General features: G+C 36.0%; 1 protein-coding gene across 1 annotated transcript; it reads left to right on the top strand.

The window, feature by feature from the left end:
• The first annotated feature begins 466 nt into the window (after nt 1-466).
• On the top strand, nt 467-8,220 carry LOC149012614 (O-fucosyltransferase family protein). Its single transcript, XM_089159237.1, has 3 exons — nt 467-681; nt 2,348-2,828; nt 3,015-8,220. Exons 2-3 carry the CDS (start codon nt 2,404-2,406, stop codon nt 4,078-4,080), a joined length of 1,491 nt encoding a protein of 496 aa, XP_089015363.1. The 5' UTR covers nt 467-681; nt 2,348-2,403; the 3' UTR covers nt 4,081-8,220.
• Nucleotides 8,221-16,277: the final 8,057 nt, after the last annotated feature.

The raw sequence follows: 16,277 nt of genomic DNA, 5'->3' as shown, positions 1-16,277 counted from the left end.
ATGGGGGTCCGAACTTTTGCTCCATTGCTCCCAAATCGTGTTTTCGGAACAAGTGAGGAGATTCAAAACCTCCGATCAAATATTGAAAACCAAGACATCTATAAAAATGAAGGCTAAATGGGAGATTGTTAGTATGACTGGGGTTCAAAGCTTCAACCTGCGGTAAGAAGGTTATTTGCTAGGGGAGTTTTTTTTTTTAATTGTTTTTGTTTTAGTAGATTGAGTAAAAGAGAGAAACTAATTAAAAAGAAAGAAAAAAAAACTAAAACAAATAAATTAATTAAAAGATTTTTAAAATTTTTAAGGTTTTTAACGCCGTTTCACATTTCTTTAAACTAATGACCTTTTCAAACCACAGAGGTATGCAAAAGAAAACTGAACAAACCAAAACCCCCCCCCACCCCCGGGGCCGGTGAATTCCCAAAGTTAAAATGAGATTTCCATTTTATAATACAGAGGGGAAAACTGAAAACCAACAATTAGAAAATCGATCAAAAGGGATTCTTCTTCTTCTCGAAGGAAACTTGAACTCAGTTGCTGTCCTCGCGAAAGAGATTCCTTTTCTTCGTCTTCTCTATCTAAAGTGGTGACCCATTGCATCGAAATCATTTGTTGCAGCAGTTTATATCTTCTCGTCTTGGCATCTCCTAGTGGGGAATCGCGAGAAGCTGAGCCGTTAAGGTCAGTGAAGTAAATCGATTTTCTCAGTAGGATTCTTCTATGTTCTTATAATTCTTATAATTCTTCTTGTTTTAGTTCTTTCCTCCAAATTTATGTGATGGTTTTTTCTACTTGAAGGGACTCTTCTATTTATCTATATTTGTTTTAATCAATTGAATCCCCATTTCTGAAAAACGACCAATTTCGATTTTGGGTGAAATAAAAATAGAGAACAAGCAAAGCCTCTGTTTGTATAAGGCTATTGGCTTTGTTTCTCTAGACGTTGTGATAACTTCTTCTAGTTATCAGTGGAACTACATTGTTCGTTTCGTTTGTAATGTGCGGGTTAGAGGTTCAAATCATCTACTATTGATTATTGAAAAAGTCTATGATAAATGATGTGGCTTACCCTTTGCGCGTTGATTGATCCTTTCTATTAATTAGACAGGTGGAGAACAGACACATAATTATTTTTCTTTCCATGATCTGGATCTTCAGTTGTGATGCTGATGAAAATTGTGGTGTTCATGTCAATGTTGATGGTAAAAAGTAACAGTCACTTTTTATAGCTATGGTCCTATGGATAGATTTTTTTTTCCTTTAGGATTATCACCATTTTTTATCTTTTTCTGCTGTTATTCAACGTCTGTTTTTTGTAATTACATGTCCAAGAACTGCCAAGGTGAGTTCTCAACTTTTCTCTATGTCCTTAAATTCCATATTAAAAGTTAAGTTAGACTGTTAGTTTCACAGGAGCTATTCAATTTCAGTTCTGGAAAGCAATTCTGCTTTCAAGCTGTTGTTGACTACTCCTCCTTTATAGTCAAATGTGCCTTCCCTGAGAGGTTGTTGCTCGGACAGATTCAGCTATTCAATCTGGGATTTTGTTTCCTTTCAGTTATTTAGCATATAACTTCTATCTGCTTTCTATCTCTGCTTTGAAGGTTATGCATGAGGCTGTTTTTACTAAGTTCATGATCGTTTTCAGTTTATAAGATTTGGGTGATCTTGGACTTGATGGTGATTGTTGCTTATATGATTTGAATGATGTGTTTCTGCTTATATACTTTTTTTAATTTTCGATACAAGTTTTAAAACCTATAAAAGTTTATTTTGTAGAAAGGTATGCCACACTTATTTTAGCTATTGGTTACCTAATAATTTTTGCATTTTGACCCAAAATGATTTTTAATACTGATTTTTGAAAATAGGTAAAAATAAAAGTGAAAACCATACCAAAGGTAGCCTAATACTTTGCAATTTCCCTTTACCTTCCCATTTTCTTTGTCTTTATCAAAGGCTTCCAATAATTAAGTTGGAAAAACACTGAGATATGCCTCTGAAAAACAGAGTACTCTAATTTATTCTTTTTTGGGGCTGAAGCTGAAATTGGCAACTGAAGTTAAATTTAGAACTGTGGGTAGGAAAACTTGTCTCCTTTTGCTTCAATCAACTTTGTGATCATCCAAAGCCTCCTTTCTCTAGATTTTCTTGTTCCAAGTACAACCTAAAAACTCTCTGTTCTAGACTTCACTGTTGTTCTTTTACTCTGATAGTGGTCTTCATGGTTCCTTTCTACACCCAAACCAAAGCCCATATGCTTGCTGGCCTTTTCATCCCTTCTGTTGATTTCGCCCAAACAATTATTTATAAGAGCTAACCATTGTTGTATCTCATTTTGTTACAGAATCACATTCTCAGGGCATAAACAGAGCATAAGGGAAATAGGGCAAAAGAACAAAGATGAACGTTATCACTTTTAATAGAAGCAGATGGAGGAAGAAGAGCCCAAATAGGCCTTTAGTTTTCTTTGTTCCTCTTATTGTTTTGGTCTTCTTCTTTTGCTTCGTTTTTAACACAGGTGGTCCTTTCTCTGTCCTTAAAATTTCAAACAAAACCCTTAAATCTCAATTACCCCAGTGCAGCGGGGACACCCATGGAGAGAAATTTCTCTGGTTTGCCCCTCACAGTGGTTTCAATAATCAGCTAGCAGAGCTCAAGAATGCCATCTTATTTGCAGCTATTCTAAATCGAACCCTAATTGTTCCCCCAATTCTAGATCATCATGCTGTCGCTTTGGGGAGTTGTCCAAAATTTAGGGTTTTGGACCCAAAAGAACTTCGGATGGCTGTCTGGAACCATATGATTGAGCTCCTTAAAAATCATAGGTACGTAAACGTCACTCTTCCAATACTGGAGGAGAATAACTTCAGTTCTTTTTTCTGATTTGTTGCTTTATACAATGTGCCTTATTGATTCCAGTTGGGGTATTGGTGATTGACCTTTCCAGTAATTTAATGGGTAATAATATAACTTATTATTGTTTTTCCCTTTCCAATTTTTCGGTTTTGCAGGTATGTTTCCATGGGTGACATTGTGGACCTTGCTTCCTTGGGGCCTTCTTCCATGGTTAAAACCATAGATTTCAGGGTTTTTACCCTGCTGTGGTGTGGATTGGATGCAGATCTTTCTTGCTTTGATGCTTTGGAAGATGGAAATGCATTTGAAAACTTAAGAAAGTGTGGTTCACTGCTTTCTGGAATGGATGGTAATGTAGATAAGTGCATTCATGCAGTGGATGAAGATTGCAGAACTACAGTTTGGACTTATAATGAAAATGATGAAAACAAGTTGGATTCCTTCCAACCTGATGAAAAGCTTCAGAAGAAGAAGAAAATTTCCTATGTTAGGATACGTAGAGATGTATACAAGACCCTTGGACCTGGGACAAAAGCTTCATCAGCCACTGTCCTAGCTTTTGGAAGTCTTTTCACTGCCCCATACAAAGGTTCACAGCTTTACATTGATATCAATGAAGCTCCAAGAGATCATAGAATTCAATCTTTGCTTCAGAAGATTGAATTTCTTCCGTTTGTCCCTGAAATTGTGGCTGCAGGAAAGCAGTTTGTATTTGAGAGGATAAAGTCTCCTTTCCTTTGTGCGCAGCTTAGGTTGTTGGATGGGCAGTTTAAGAATCACTGGAAGGCTACATTTTCAAGTCTTAAGGAGAAAGTTGAATCTCTGAGGCAGACTGGTCCCCTCCCTGTCCACATTTTTGTAATGACTGATCTTCCAGAAGCTAACTGGACAGGCAGCTTCTTGGGGGACTTGGCAAGAGATTCAGATTCATACAAATTATATAATCTACAGACAGGGAATGAATTGGTGCAACAGACTGTGGAGAAGCTCATGGCTGCTGGACGTGGCATGAGGTCTGGGTTTCTTGCCAGTCTTGGTGGAAGGAGTACACTGAAGAACAAATGTCCACATGGGATATCACCTGATATACTTCTATACATAGAGGAAACTATTTGCAGCTGTGCTTCTCTTGGCTTTGTTGGGACAGCTGGATCAACCATTGCTGAAAACATACAGCTAATGAGAAAAAAGGGCATTTGTTCGGAGTCTGGGTCATTTTGAGCTGACAACTGAGTTTGAGTTTTCTGGGTCAGTTAGTTGGTTTGGTCTGCTAGATGTTTCATCCAAACACAGTTCCTTGCTGGGTATGATCCAGTGGTGGGTGTAGCCTCCTGAAAAAGCTGAAATTGGTTCACCAGGCCTCAAGATTCCTGAAACATTAGTTCATCAATTTATCTGTCCTTCCATGTAAGCTTGATGCATTGCGTATCTGATGGTTAATCCTAAACGGGGTATGTCAATCTGCTGGATCTTTGATCAATTACTCCACGAGTGGATGATGCACACTCATTTGACTTTTGGTGATAAGTAACAATGGTAAATTCCTTCCTCTTTGTGGGTCTGTTGTGGAAGAAATCATTTCTTTGCTGAGGAATACATATTTGATTGTTCAAGGAAGATTCTTCAGCTTTCAGCTCAACGAGGGTGGTGCATAAATTTGGGCTGTCAAAAATAGCAGCCAAACAGGTCTGAGAATACCGCCATCCTTGAAGTGCCTAATATGTGATGTACTCTGTTTCCAGATAATGCATCTCTTGGTCAAAGCTTCTATCATGTAGCATTTCCAGTGATACATTGACCATCTTTCCCATGATCCTTTTTTGTTCTTTTGCTGAAGTTTTGCAATATTACTGAGACGAATAAGTGTGTTAAACTTCAATTGTGGATGTTCCCAGTTCTCACCAGATACCAGTAAAGAACACTTTGCCAGATGTTTGAAAAGCTTATCAGAAAGTTGCTCACAGCATCCATTCTTTGATGGTGCTAATCATCAATTCTCTCCCTATCAACAATGAGTATTTGGACAAAGATCTGAGGAGTCTCTATTCCTGCAGAATTGTGCTTGAAGCTTTAAGCACAGGACCATCAATCATTTGAAAGTGATACATGGATTTCCTTCTACAGGGTGGATGGCCTTCTTACCTCCAAATCTCTGGCATTTGCTTTGACCGTAGCCACACAATTCATCAATCATGACTTAAAATTTTCAAACTCATTCCCCTATGGAGAGAGCAAGCAGATAGGTCTGCTAGAAGTAGAAACTAAACCACATTTTCTTGAGCTATGATTTTATTTGATAGCTAGTTGACAGATTGACTGTTCTTTAATGGAATGCCTCTCAATTTTTGGGGCTTGGAAAAATTTTGATTATCAGTCTGTCCCAGTTTTGCCAATTTAAGCATCAGGACCTGACCAATAAAGCAAGTAGAAATGGAGATAGTTTAAGATTTTCCAGGTTTCCATTTTACTACTATGTACATCGACACATGAATATTATGAAGTTGGGAACCATTTTTTGCAGGTTGTGAATATATGATTTTGGTATTGAACATTTATAGTGATGAATTGTTGCTGTACAAATATATGTACAAGGCAAATTATTGTACAGTCATATTTTTCCATTCCCCCCACCCCAAACAGGAAGAAGTCCCAGAAAAAGCTGGTCCGGTATGAGTCTGAGTTGTCTTAGAATTCCCAGAAAACGCACTAATTTGAGACCCAAAAGCCTCGAATAGGGCAAGATGCCCTGATTATCTACCTTGACCTTCCCTTATTGGCTGTGCAATAATGAACCAAATGCTCAATACTTATATTGGACCATGACGGATGGATCAGTTTCCTTATTTTCTTGGTCCTGAAAAGATTTACTGGCTTAGTATCAGTTTGGGCGTGTCCTGAATGGGGTGAGAGTTATTGAAGACCTACCGGAACCACCTGAGGTTTCCATGTTAAGTATTGATGCCCCTACCCACACATTTGATCTTGTAGTTGTAAAGGAATTCCCCCCCCCCCTTCTATATGTAGGAAAAAATGACTACATTTTGTAATAGTCCTGAGGGGTTATAAAAACATGGAAGAAAAGACTGAGCATGAAGTGAGTTCTCCTATCTGAAGGACAAACCTAACAGACACCCTCCACTCTGTTTTATCCATCATCACTGGACTCTATTGAAGCTAATAGAGTTTCCTTTGGCCACAAACAGAAATTTTGAACTAGTTTCTAGTTAAATGGGCAAAGCTGACCCGCCAAGTGAATGTGTTCTCACTAGCACTGATGAAGCATTTCACCAGATTTTGAAAGATGAAGCTACAGAGTGGATAATGTGGCACCATAAATCCTTGTTTTTTTTCTGCCGGGGGTGGGGGTTGGTTTGTTGCAAGTAAGAGGCCAGGATATGTACATTGATTGCGTCCAGTTCATGGAAGCAGCACTTAGAGAGGATGCTTGAGGGAGATCCTAAGATAATGGTTTTCAGTGTAAGAATTGTCACTGATTGCAAGGTCCTTGTGGCACATTTTGATGGGTTTCACATTTACTAGCAAAACAATTCTCTCATTTTTATATGTTGATGTTTGACACATCTTATATGTACTCTCGTGGTTTCAAAGGATTTACTTGTGTCATCCATTACCAATAAGGCCTCGCTAAGAACCACAAAGTTCTTTTTTCTCCATTAGGTATAACCACCTGTTTGCTCCTTGTTTCTCATCCTCCATTTTTTCTGTATTGATTGAATGTCATTTATTTTGGTGCTTTTTGAAATGCTTACATGGCTATTTTATGGCTGTTAAGTTTTGTTGTAACATTGATTAGTAGTCCTTTATTCAGTGGAAAATATGAACAAGATTTACAAATTTTTAATGCTAATACTTTTCAAGTTTATCGAAGGTAAGTGTTGCATTGGACCCAAAAATATGTTTACATAACTGGTTTTTTCATTCAATTAAATGGGTTTGGTGTGCAATAAATTGTTAATAATGTGTTGCAATTCATTTTAACTTTTTTCAACATGCCACAGAGAAAATATGATGTTATTTTCTTCCCTTTATTTTTATATTTTAATTTTCTATTTTAATGGGTGTATATTTGTTCCTGATATCCATTACTGTTTATAAGATTAGAGAAATTCATACTTTATTCTTGTTAGAATTTTAGATATTGCTAGTGGTGTCTCTTGTGCCTCTTGGGTGTTTAGTTGTCTCAAGTGCCATCTTTATCATCTGTTTTTTGTCACAGCCAAAACTGTAAGGATATAATTATATCAATACAGAAGGGTAGTTAATACAGAGTCCAAACTAGAGAGTTTGCTCCTGATATAGACATATTAAGGAATACATACATGCTGAGTCAGTGTCAAAAGTAACATGTATACTCATACCTCTATTTACAAGCATAAGAGTTTGGGGGATGAATTGAAGGCTTAGTAGGGTAAGGCAGCATAGATAATAGTGGACTACATTTTGTGGTTATACAGACATCCCGGATATTAAGAAGCATGTCATGGCTAAATGCATCAAAAAGTCCTTCCAAGGTTGCCTGTAGATGGGAATATGCTGGACTTCTTCCACTTCGTGCCAGTAAACATGCACCTCTAGACACAAAGCAGAAAGACCAGTCTGCATGCTTTACAGATCCATTAGTGGACCCTGCAATCCATAAGGTGGGTATATTAGTAAGAGGGCAAGTTATCTGTGATAGAGGTTTGATTGGTAGGATGTTGTGAAGGGTGTGGGAAAGCATAAATATTATCATGTAAGTGAAAAAGAGTAGCTCAATATTTAGTTTCCTGTGGATGGTCTGAGGGCTGATCTCCTGATTTCCAAACAACTTCTTATTTCAAGCATCCCTGATATAGTTACAGGTAATAATGAGAATGGAGAAAACCCATTTTTCCTCTCCAAGACTAAGAGGAAGAAGGGAGAAGACAGGTAAACAATGCTTAAAATCTGAGATTTAGCCCAACGAATCAGATCTCCAAATTGGAGAGGACCAACAACAGGAAAAAAAATCGATGCCATTCAGTTTCATCTTGATTATCATTTTGTTTTGCCAGAGTAGGAAGTTTAATTAAAAAAATAAAATTTGAAAAATTGATTTAAAAATAAAAAAATAAAAACATTTGTGAGTTTCTTCTTTTAATAAATTCTCCGTGATGTTGAGCTCCACCATGTTTAATGCTTGTCTGGAAAAGGGGCAGTACCTGGTTATAATTTCTCTGGGTGAAAATTATTCAGGTTGGTGTCTGGCTTAATTTCTTTGTGTATCAATGGAATAATACCATCGTTCTCTTCTTTCTTGTTTTCCCCTTGGCCCTCTCCAGACCTGTTTTACTGCAGTAGGTGGATGGCTGGTCATTTTCGCTTTTTGCTGTTTCTTGTATTTGACTGGTGGGTAGGGTTAAACTAGAGCTTTATCATTTAGGTTCAGAACTGGCTATGATGGTGTACAGGATGATGAGTTTCACTTTGCTTAATACCTCCTTTCTTAAAATCAGGGAAAACTTGCATGCAGGTTATTAGCTGTGTTAGTTGTTGGATAGAGATTTCACATGATTCATTGTTCATTGATGGTATGTAATGCCACTTCCTTTTCTCTCTATCGAACAGAACCCTTTGTGCTTCCCTCTCCTGGTGTTTGGTGTTGGCACAATCCTCTGTGGATGACTGTTTGTTCCTGTTTGTTTGGTTGTCTTGTATGGTTGAGATGGGTTTGTATTGAGCTTAATTAAGTATTTTATAAATGACAATGAATGCATCCAAGAACCTCCAGTTTCATGTTTGGTGATCCTGAATGATAATAATAACACTGAAGTAGGAGCAGTGGATGTTGGAATTCTAAAATCTGCGATCAACTCAAGCCATTGGAGATAGAAATTGGAAAAGATGGTGTTGCATTCTCTGTTTAATAACTCCAATCCTGCAGTGTTTAGGGTAATGTCATTTTTAGGCGGGCCATAGTCGTATAATTGAGATTTGGAACAACTGTGGTTCCATGAGAATAGTGCAAAACACCTTGTGATAGCTAATGGAACTGTACTTATCATTTGGGGAGGGGGTTTAAAAACTTTAAATGGGACTTTGCAGCTGTATGTAATATTTGCTTCAAATTTGTTTGATAGATTATTTTTCCTGATATCAAATAAAATGAAAACGTGGTGGAAGATGTTTCAATCTTAGGTCTACTGATACTCTCTTCTTGGGCATAGATTATGTAATTTGCTATTTTAGATGAAAGGCTTAGGTTTTCATTTTTCTCTTTTTCCAGGAGGGGGGGGGGGGGGGTGTAATTCTGATTTTTGTCATAAATGATTGTTAAGAGTGATTTACATTGTAGACTAATTTGACCAGACACTGAAAATTTTCAGAGTGAGGGTTTCATTATTCTGACTTAAGGAATTGTGTGTGTTTCTGTGCAAGAATTTATGTTATGTTTGTAAATTTTCTTCTGAGAAAAATTGAGGTTGAAATAGTGATTAAGGTTATAGCTTCACTTTTTTTGTTCAAAATCTTTCTTTCAAAGAAATTGTATGTTACAGCGTACATTTGTTGGTAGTGGAGCACGTTCATTACATCTTTTGCATTTTATGTTAAAATAAGCAATCATATATCCATTTTTGCACTTTTTCATCTTTTTACATGGAAACAGAGTTTTCTGAGATGTATTCGAGGTCAGTACTGTGGCAAGATGTGGTCGTGAAATCTAGCTGATTGGTTTAGAATCTGGTGTCTTGGCTTATGGTAATGCCTGGGATGTCGATATTCTGGCAACATTATCCAGTGTATTCAGACCAAACACTGCCTACAAGGGATTCATCTAAAAATTAGTAGAGATGTTTCAGTTAATAATGCCTTTTTCTCTTTAGAGTTCTCACTTGTCTCATTTTACAGATGCATTTCAGACTTCCAGTAGTCTTTCAGGGAGGCCCTTCACTGTGCCCCTACTGCTGCTGTGGATGGTTTGTTGGATGTTCAATTTGTGTGATGGCTCTCTTTTGACCTACAACTTTAGTGGGACATTATTGTGGATAAAGACCTCCCTCTGTACTTGAAATCATGTCACTCTGGGTTTTTCTTGATTCCCCATATGTATGAGAAAGCACTCTTTACTCTAGGGTACCCCACTAGAGTTGTGAGCAGTGGTTTAAGGACCAGATTATGCAATAATCTTGCTGCAGAAGATCACTGTTGTCATTCTGCTTCTGGAAGGGTCTTCTTGTTGGTTGATCTCATGTACATGAACTACTTATTAGTTTCATGTAACCAGAGAATCCAAACGGTCACATTAAATTTTTATACAGGTGCAGTTTTTTTCTTTTGGGTGAATAAAAACATACTATAAGCACCCCAAAAACAAGAACAACAAAGAGTTACCAAGACTCCAGTGATCAACACTATACCTGTTCCTTGAGGCACCTGTCAGAAGTTTTAGAGGTAAAAAGAGTTAAACATTATTGCAAATGGCTTTCCAAATATGATCAGTGAAATTTGAGTACAATATTAGGTAGCAACTTGCAGTCAATGTTCAAAACCTCACTAGTGGTGTGAACAGTACTGAATGGCAAATGAGATAGATGAGTTGTATGGTTGTTTAAGGAGTTAGGCTACAACTGTTCTGAGTTGTGAATGGGTCTCTCCTTTGTTTTAGGGCAAAACCAACTGGCCTATTAGACTTCTTTGTGGTAGTTGTATTTGAAGGATATTTGACCATTTGATTTGGGAGATGAACCTAGTTTCATAAATGTGTGGACTAGTAGCTAGAAGCTATAGAATTTTATAATTCAAGGAGTTCTGGATTACTCCTAATCTAAACAAATCAATAATTATTAATTCATACCTAATACATAGCAGTTGGCAAAAGATAGCCACAACACTTTTTTCACCCCACAACATCGCATGTTAGTAACCTCCATTCAATACTCAATATTTTTGGTCATCAGCAAATTGGTTACAAGGATTGGGAGCTTATAAGCCCAGAGTTTTTTTTTTTTTTTTTTTTTTTTTTTTTTAATATAAGATATTCTTGGATTTACTCCCTCTACATAAAAAGTAACCACCACTGTGCTAGAAGCATTCATGGAAGATTCAAATCACCATGACATCACTGCAGCACACCCATAAAATCTCTAATCTATTATCCCTTGTCTTTATGTTTTTCACAATACCCCTCCTCCAAAGCATGAAAATTTTGCACTTTATGGTAAACATCTCTCTAGAATGGTCACCATCAACTTTTGTATATTATGTAATAGGGTTGTCACTTAGGTGGTGGTGGTGAAATGAAAGTAATAGGCTTGTTTTGGTCTTTCTTTTTCTTATTTTCGGATGTTACTTACTCGACAAAAAGTACCTAAGGAACCGTATTCACGCTACATGGGCCAAGTTGAACTCAAGTTGAACGGTGCAAGAGTAAATTCATTCCATGGTGATCTATGATTCGTAGACTGAATCAAGATAAGGCTATACACATTATGATCCTCGAAAACCCTGCTGTCGAAATCCTTGGAATGGTGGGATCCTTGTCCATTAGGTATGTTATTTTCTTAAATACTAAAAATTATATAAATAGTTGAACATACTAGCTTCTAACTTCATATAGGCTTTTCTAAGGTTAGAATCCTATGCTTGGCATGAATGATGCCACAAATCTAGCTCTCAATTAACCCTAGCTAAATGTAAGTATAATCTCATGAGTGTACATGCATCATATTTAGAGAGAGAGAGACAAAACCAACCAAGAATTATAAATGGTAAAGTAGTGTTCTTTGTTTGGGCATGGATGAATTTTCTTCCTTTAGCTTCTCTGAAGAAAATATTTTGATCAAAGTGGTTGAAGTTGTCCACATCACTGTGCTATAGTGGCTCCTTTTAGCCTACAAAATAATCCATGAAGCCACCATTTAATGGTTGGTCCTAACCTTCTTACGTGAGATTTTATGTCATGACATAGCCCTCAAATACATTATTATCTTGTCAACTTTTCTATAATTATTCTTATGATTATATTTTCTTCCTTGTCATTATTTAATAAGTATCACCTTTATGTGCTAATAATGCTTCAATTATTTGAAGCTCATGGATTCGTGTGACCCTTCCACTATTTTCTCTTCACATTTTTCTACTCCATCAGCTTTGTTTGGCCTTGTCGTTTTGATATGCACTCACCAATATTTATTTTGAAAACACTGATTCTTCATTTATTTAACTTACCCATATCTCAGTCTCTGCACATCTTTGATATTTTTGTGTTTATTTCTTCACTTTTTCTCTAAAATTTGTAGCAATTCTTGGCGACATAGATTGGGTTAACGGTGCTATACTAAAGATCAGTCACATTCAAAATCCACGCATGAACCCAGAAGCTTTGTGGGTGCATTAAAGCTTACAAGCAGAAATATTAGAAGATCTCTTAGTTGCCCACTCACTAAATGCTGACAAGTGAAGGTCTATTCTCACAACACTTTTAAAGAAAATGTCAAAATTAGATTCGGGTGTTCTGGTTTTCTTGTATATCTTTTTTGGTGTTTTGGGTTTGTTGTATATCTTTTTTATGTCGGAGATCCTTTATATATATGTTAGGATTGAATTCTACAAGCAATCATGCAACAAAAGAGAAGAAGAAAAATGAACATAGAAACACGAGAAGAAAATCCAAGGTAGCCAACAATTCATTAATCTTAATTGTCAAAAACCAGTTTCAGAGACACCAGAGTTGCATGTTTATATTAAAACCCTAATTTCGAATTCATTCAAAATCAGACTCACATACATAACAACAAAAACATAGAGAATATCGCACTATTGAGGTAAGCTTTTCAGCATGAGTGAAAAATTATCATATTCAATTCTCACGGGTTAAGCATTTATGAATGTGATTTTCTCTAACACAAAAAATAATAAAAAAAAGTATAAAGTGAGAGATTCTCAAAGTATAATAGAATACAAAAGTAGGGTTCATTGCTTTACATTGAACCAAACAAGATTCATTTAACTGATTATAACAAGTTGGTATAAGTTTTTGGTGAATCAGTGGGATCTCAAACAGTTTCTTCAACTTCTAGACCATTAGGGTTTACTTTTTTTTATAAGCACTAATTGTTCTAAAGGCATGTATGTTATGTAATGTAATGTTGTCTCTCCAAGTGTTAATCTCAGTTAGGTTTATAACCTCAGGGACCATTCTATTCTACCAAAAGGAAGAAAGGAAGAAAGGAAGAAAGGAAGAAAGGAAGAAAGAGAGCCGCCAATATGGAGTTTATAAAATCAGATTTGGAGATCTCACTTTGTAACTTACCCTTCCACTCATTAAGAGGAAAAGGTAGGATTACTACTTAATTTAATGAGCATGGAGGGTTTTGATCCAACATTAAACAAAAGAAGCATACCTTTCTAATAAGATTAACTGCCCACATAAAATACTTGACATGATATCTGATTTTATTGGTTGCTGATGTATACAAACAGAAATGTTGAAATGGGAGTTCTCTCTCTATCTCAACCTAACTCTTTTAAAGTTCACCAAAAAAAAAACCTAACTCTTTTAATTTTGGGATTCCACCCCTAAAGAAAACTTTTGATTATGGCACATAGTGTTTATTAGGTTGGGGAGGTAGTGAATCTCTCATAAGGTAAAGTCAGGTAAAAAAATTAAACATTAACCCTTTTCTTAGCCATAAAATAATAAAATAATTCATAATTCAGTGTCATTCCTTGCATCTATCAAAAATATTTTATAGGATGTGTGGGACAAGTTGGACTTTATCGGATCAAATACTCGACCTTACTTACCCTAACTTTAGTTTAAGACCACCTTGACTTGACATAATATAATCTTCAAGATCAGAATTTTGAGCTTAGACCTTGTTTTGGCTAAAGATAAGTTCAGACTATCAATGTTGTTGTAGTGAGAGTGTTAATTTAGTACCAAAACTATTTGTATAAAATCTATTTGTATAAAATCATACTATCTTAAAAATTTTAAGACATTTATGTTGTGGTACGTACAATAATAGTTTTAGATACGGTATTGATGATATATACCCTTTTCGTGTAATTTTCTAGCATTTCTATACCATTTCCATATGATTTTTATACTGAAATCATAGAATACCATTCAATACCATATATAATACTTATATTATACTAACATAGTACAATAATAATTTGTAAATATAGATATATAACGATATAATATGATTTTAGTTTTAGATATTGATTTTCAATACCATAATACATTATTGATACCTTACCTATATTGTTAGGAAACAGATCCTCTCTGCCATGATAGGCCTTCCGCCCCCCTCTCACCCCCTGGATGGGCGACTCATGACTATAGTACCATTGGCAAGCCATCTAGATTCTAGAGTACAATAGAATGGGGGGATAACCTGCCGGGCGGAGAGGATCTGGATCTATAGTACTATTTAGATCTCTTTCTTCTTCTTTTTTCTTTTTATTTATTTATTTATTTTTTTTTTTTGGGGGGTCGTGTTCGATCTGCGCATTAAATGTGCGGCACGGTGGCGCCGGCGAGCAAACCGACCGTCTGACCGTCCGTTTCGGTGTCGAGATAGACGGTCGAGATCAAAATCACGGTGGAGATTTCGATCTCGATCGTGTGCTGCACATGCTGCGCATGCAAGTCACACTAGGGGGGTTAATAAATAGTGTTTGTGATGTTCTTGACCATTTATACCTTTTTCCCTTGGTGGAGGTACTTTGATGGGTGAATGGTCAGCCACTTGAAAGATCATCATGGGATGAAATGTTGGCATGTGAGTGTTTGGGGACAAGTGTAATGATTTTGTATGAGAACAGTGATAATGTCACACTTCACGTGCATTTCTCTTTTTCAATTCACACTGTGAAGAAATAAACCTTGACCAGCCAAACAATCCCCTCCAAGACTGGACCCAGATACGGGTCGGGTCAGGTCGGTTCAGGTCAGGTCAGGTCAGGTCAGGTGGGTCCTGCTGATTTTGCAGCTGCACTCCATCATCCCTTTCTGGACTCTTCTAGCCCTCTAGGTAATCCCTTTTTGGGAGTTTTGTTAAATTAATTTTACTGATCCCATTAAACAGTAAATAGTAATTCTAACACCATAAAGGATGAGATTTATTCCATTTTACTAATAGGAAAGAGACATTTGTCTTGCATCTTCTTTTGGTAATTTTTTTAATTAATTGATGATGTGGTATATTTTCATTTTTCAAATACCCAAGATAACCTTAAATGGTGGTTAATATTGATTTAATTCTAATTAAATTACTTTATTCTCCTTGGTAAATAATAACTTAAAAACTTACTTCTTGTGATTATCTTTTTTATTTACATATATTTCATTTTATTAATAAAACATAAAATAATATTCTTTTTTTTTGGGGGTCAATTTTTCATACACAAGAGTAAAGTGGCTTAATACAGTTTGAAGTGAGAGTGCACTAGTAATTTCGTTAAATACATATAAGGTTTATTTGAGCCAGCTTAGATACATCTAGATTATATCGTCAAGATAACTTTTATATAAATTTTAAATATATGAAGGACCTTTGCTCCTAAATCCAAAGAGATTTGAACTCTCACCTCATACTATCAAGTGTTGGTCTTTTGTCAATTTAATCAATCCCTTGAGTGCTCAGTATATATACTTAATTTGATGCCTCTAACCTTCTCACATAAAATTACAAAGCTATGTATCCCTTTTATGCCTAATTGTGTATGCTTCTCTATATAAAATTGTTTCTAACACTCCTTAGTCCTTGCTGCATACTTGTTCAAGGAAGCTTCTACTATATTAATATCCCTAATTGTTAGGGTAGGTTTGAGTAGGAAGACCCATGCACTTCAAAAGTTGTTATTATGAAATAAGATTATACACTGCAAAGGTACTTTTTGAGTAAACCATGTTTGGTAGGAAGTATGTAAAAAGGCCAAATAAAATACATTACTTTCTCTACTGAACTTAACCACTACTAAAATCAAGCTGATTAAGATATTATCCTTCTCTTTACTTTCTAATTTAATAAAATAGCCTTTGAAAGACTGTTATCATAACGAATATAGATCCTCCATCTGTAGGAATAGAAAGACTGTGCTCTTTTTATATCTCTTCACCATATAATTAGGAGGAAGACTCACTTCTAAGCACTAAAAAGCTAAATGAGAGGTGAATTTCTTCCTAAATATATGATGGAAGAGTGTGAAAGAAACACAATCCTTTATCTTCGTAGGTAAAGGATCCTAACTCTATCACAACATTAATGGTTTGCCAAGAATAACCTTCAATTCGGGTATCTTAGCTCAAGTCCTACTCAGTATTGACAAGCCAAGGTAGAATTAGGCTAGTAAGGCCAAACTTATATCCCCTACAAATCAAATATTTTCTATTTGTTTTCTTATAAGGGTAAAATGACTGCGTTCTT

Source organism: Hakea prostrata, chromosome 6 (genome assembly GCF_041222555.1).
Source record: "Hakea prostrata isolate BN-2017 chromosome 6, UWA_Hpros_2, whole genome shotgun sequence".
Lineage (NCBI taxonomy): Eukaryota > Viridiplantae > Streptophyta > Magnoliopsida > Proteales > Proteaceae > Hakea > Hakea prostrata.
This window is presented reverse-complemented; position numbering and strand designations above follow the sequence as displayed.

What these genes read in the sequence shown, in the direction of transcription:
- LOC149012614 (XM_089159237.1), top strand. Translation starts at nt 2,404, where the DNA reads ATGAACGTTATCACTTTTAATAGAAGCAGATGGAGGAAGAAGAGCCCA. An exon ending in GAGCTCCTTAAAAATCATAG is followed by an intron (nt 2,829 to 3,014) that starts GTACGTAAACGT and finishes TCGGTTTTGCAG; the next exon opens with GTATGTTTCCATGGGTGACA.